The following is a 2,239-nucleotide window of genomic DNA, read 5'->3' as shown; positions in this document are numbered from 1 at the left end:
TTTCACACAGATACTAACTTTTACATGACATTACCTAATGCTGCCCAATTGCATTAAAATTGACACATTACAGTGTATATTGGTACAACTCTTTGGAAAATAGTTTGCCCTAAATATCAGAAGCTGTAAAATTGTTCATACCTTTTCATTTAGTAATATCACTCATGAAATTTTATCCTAAGGAAATGAATGCAAAAGAAGAAGAGCTAAATGTATGAAAATGTTCATTGAAGTATTACTTACAATGGTAAAAAACAGGAAACAAGTCTAAGTTGAAGAATGGATAAATAAAGTATGTTCTATTATAAATTAGAAGACCATGTTATCTATACTCTACCATCACTGGCATCTAAAATACATGCATGGGGATTTAACAATGAACAGACTTGACTTGGGTTGCTGAGATTACGGATTATTGTACCCTCTTAAAATGAACTTTAATGGTACAGCTTTGCTTTTTAACATAAATATTAAGGGTAATTAAATCATTTGTTCACTAAATGGACATGGTTTGCTGCCAAGCCTGGCTTTTAACAGATGATTCTTGTACTTAATTTTAGACATTTCTTTTGGGAAGCTGTGCCTCTGACAGGAATATAGTACTATATGATATGAGGCAATCTACCCCTCTGAAAAAGGTGAGTTTCAGTTTTATAATTTGCTTTATACAATTGGTAATACATTCCTCCCTAAATCATGTAACTGAAAATATGGAATAATTGTTTTTCAGAATTGAAGATTTTTTTTTCATAGAGATATTCTTCAAGCCCAAAGTGATGATAGTGGCATTTCTCAGCTCCCTGTTGCTTTTTAGAGACCCTAAATTTTCACTAGGTATTGTATCCTAGTCATCTTTGTGTCTTCATGACACTAGTAAATTTTAGGCATCTAATTAGTACTTAGTGAATTGAAAGTTCTTAAATTAAAAGTATTGCATCCCACCACTTAACAATGCAATAATACTTCAGGCTCTATGATTATCATATGGCACATACAGTATTTTATTCCAGAAAATTTTAGAACTCATTCACATGACCAGCTTTATTTGTTTTGTCACATGCTGATGGGTACTAGTTTGACGTTTTATTTAGAGAAACACTGTCCTGTTCAAGGTAACAAATTTCTCAACAGTTCTAAAGTGGTCATTGTCATTCTAGGACTTAGATGTCAAAGCTAAATCAAGCTGACTCTCAAGAGGGAGAGAATTATTGTCTGTAGGTAAAGAGAGGAGTGCTATTATATTTTAAGTAAAAGAGTATAAAGTTGATTTCAAGCGCACAGGAAGGGCCAGACATTATTCAGGTGCCACCAGTCCATTGTCATAATCCACATATAAAAGAAATGCTTTTAATACTTGCTTTTGTTATTCCTAAATCATTTTTTATAATATATAATAAACTCAGAAATATTAGAAGTAAGAGTACATTCATTGAAGTTGGAAATAGACAAATACGGTGATCTTTCCAAAGTACAGCTTTAATCATTGCACTCATTCATGTGACACAGTGGGAAGGTCCTACATGAACTTTGATCTTAGACTTGAAGCAAGTAGCTTAATCTGTTTTTCTCCTGTAAAATGGTGATGGTAATAATTACTTCGCAGCATATTGGTGAGAATAAAACGTGATACTTTAAGCATTTAGCAGAATCCTAACATGAAGTACTATTTTAATAAATGGTAATCTGCCCGTTACCACCTACCTGCCCTCCTTTTCTCCCTTTTAATGGTGCTCCATTGCTTTTAGGTTGAAGAAAAGAACTATAGCTTAGCTTTCAAGGCCCTCCAAAATCTGGTTCCAGTTTACAATCTATTTGTTTATTTGTTTCAGTCAGTAGAATAACATTTAACACATTGACTGCCTTGTGAGTTGTATTTAATTCAGGCTAGTTTTGAACCTGGGGCCTTGTGAAGCAAAACCCTGCAGTTAGTTCATGAAAATCTTACTTGTTGATGTTCTTTTTGTTACAGTTAATATGACAATTTAATTCTAAAAATGTGGATTGCGTTACATATAACTCACGTGTAGAAAACAATAAAAAATAACAAATTAGAAGGGATCATTTTGTTTTAATAAAACACTATGGCCCTAGGGAAAAAATTTTTTTTCTAGTGTGGCAGTCAGTGTGCTAATTGGGGTTTATTACATGCAGGTCACTTTGATAGAAACAGAGACTATTAGACACTGCTACTTCCTGTTGTTTCTTTGTTCTGTCTACTAGACTATCAATGATTTTTCTA

At 33.0% G+C, this 2,239-nt stretch overlaps 1 protein-coding gene across 1 annotated transcript in view; it reads left to right on the top strand.

The window, feature by feature from the left end:
- The window catches only part of DCAF13 (DDB1 and CUL4 associated factor 13), a 24,610-nt gene extending 23,874 nt beyond the window's left edge, over positions 1–736 (top strand). Inside the window, exons 5-6 of the mRNA XM_012643524.1 lie at positions 561–638; positions 731–736. Of these exons, the coding sequence (XP_012498978.1) occupies positions 561–638; positions 731–736 (84 nt within the window). The remainder of the gene's footprint in view (positions 1–560; positions 639–730) is intronic.
- Positions 737–2,239: the final 1,503 nt, after the last annotated feature.

This window comes from Propithecus coquereli, unplaced genomic scaffold (assembly GCF_000956105.1).
Source record: "Propithecus coquereli isolate 6110/MARCELLA unplaced genomic scaffold, Pcoq_1.0 Scaffold2, whole genome shotgun sequence".
In the NCBI taxonomy this organism is placed as follows: Eukaryota; Metazoa; Chordata; class Mammalia; order Primates; family Indriidae; genus Propithecus; species Propithecus coquereli.
This window is presented reverse-complemented; position numbering and strand designations above follow the sequence as displayed.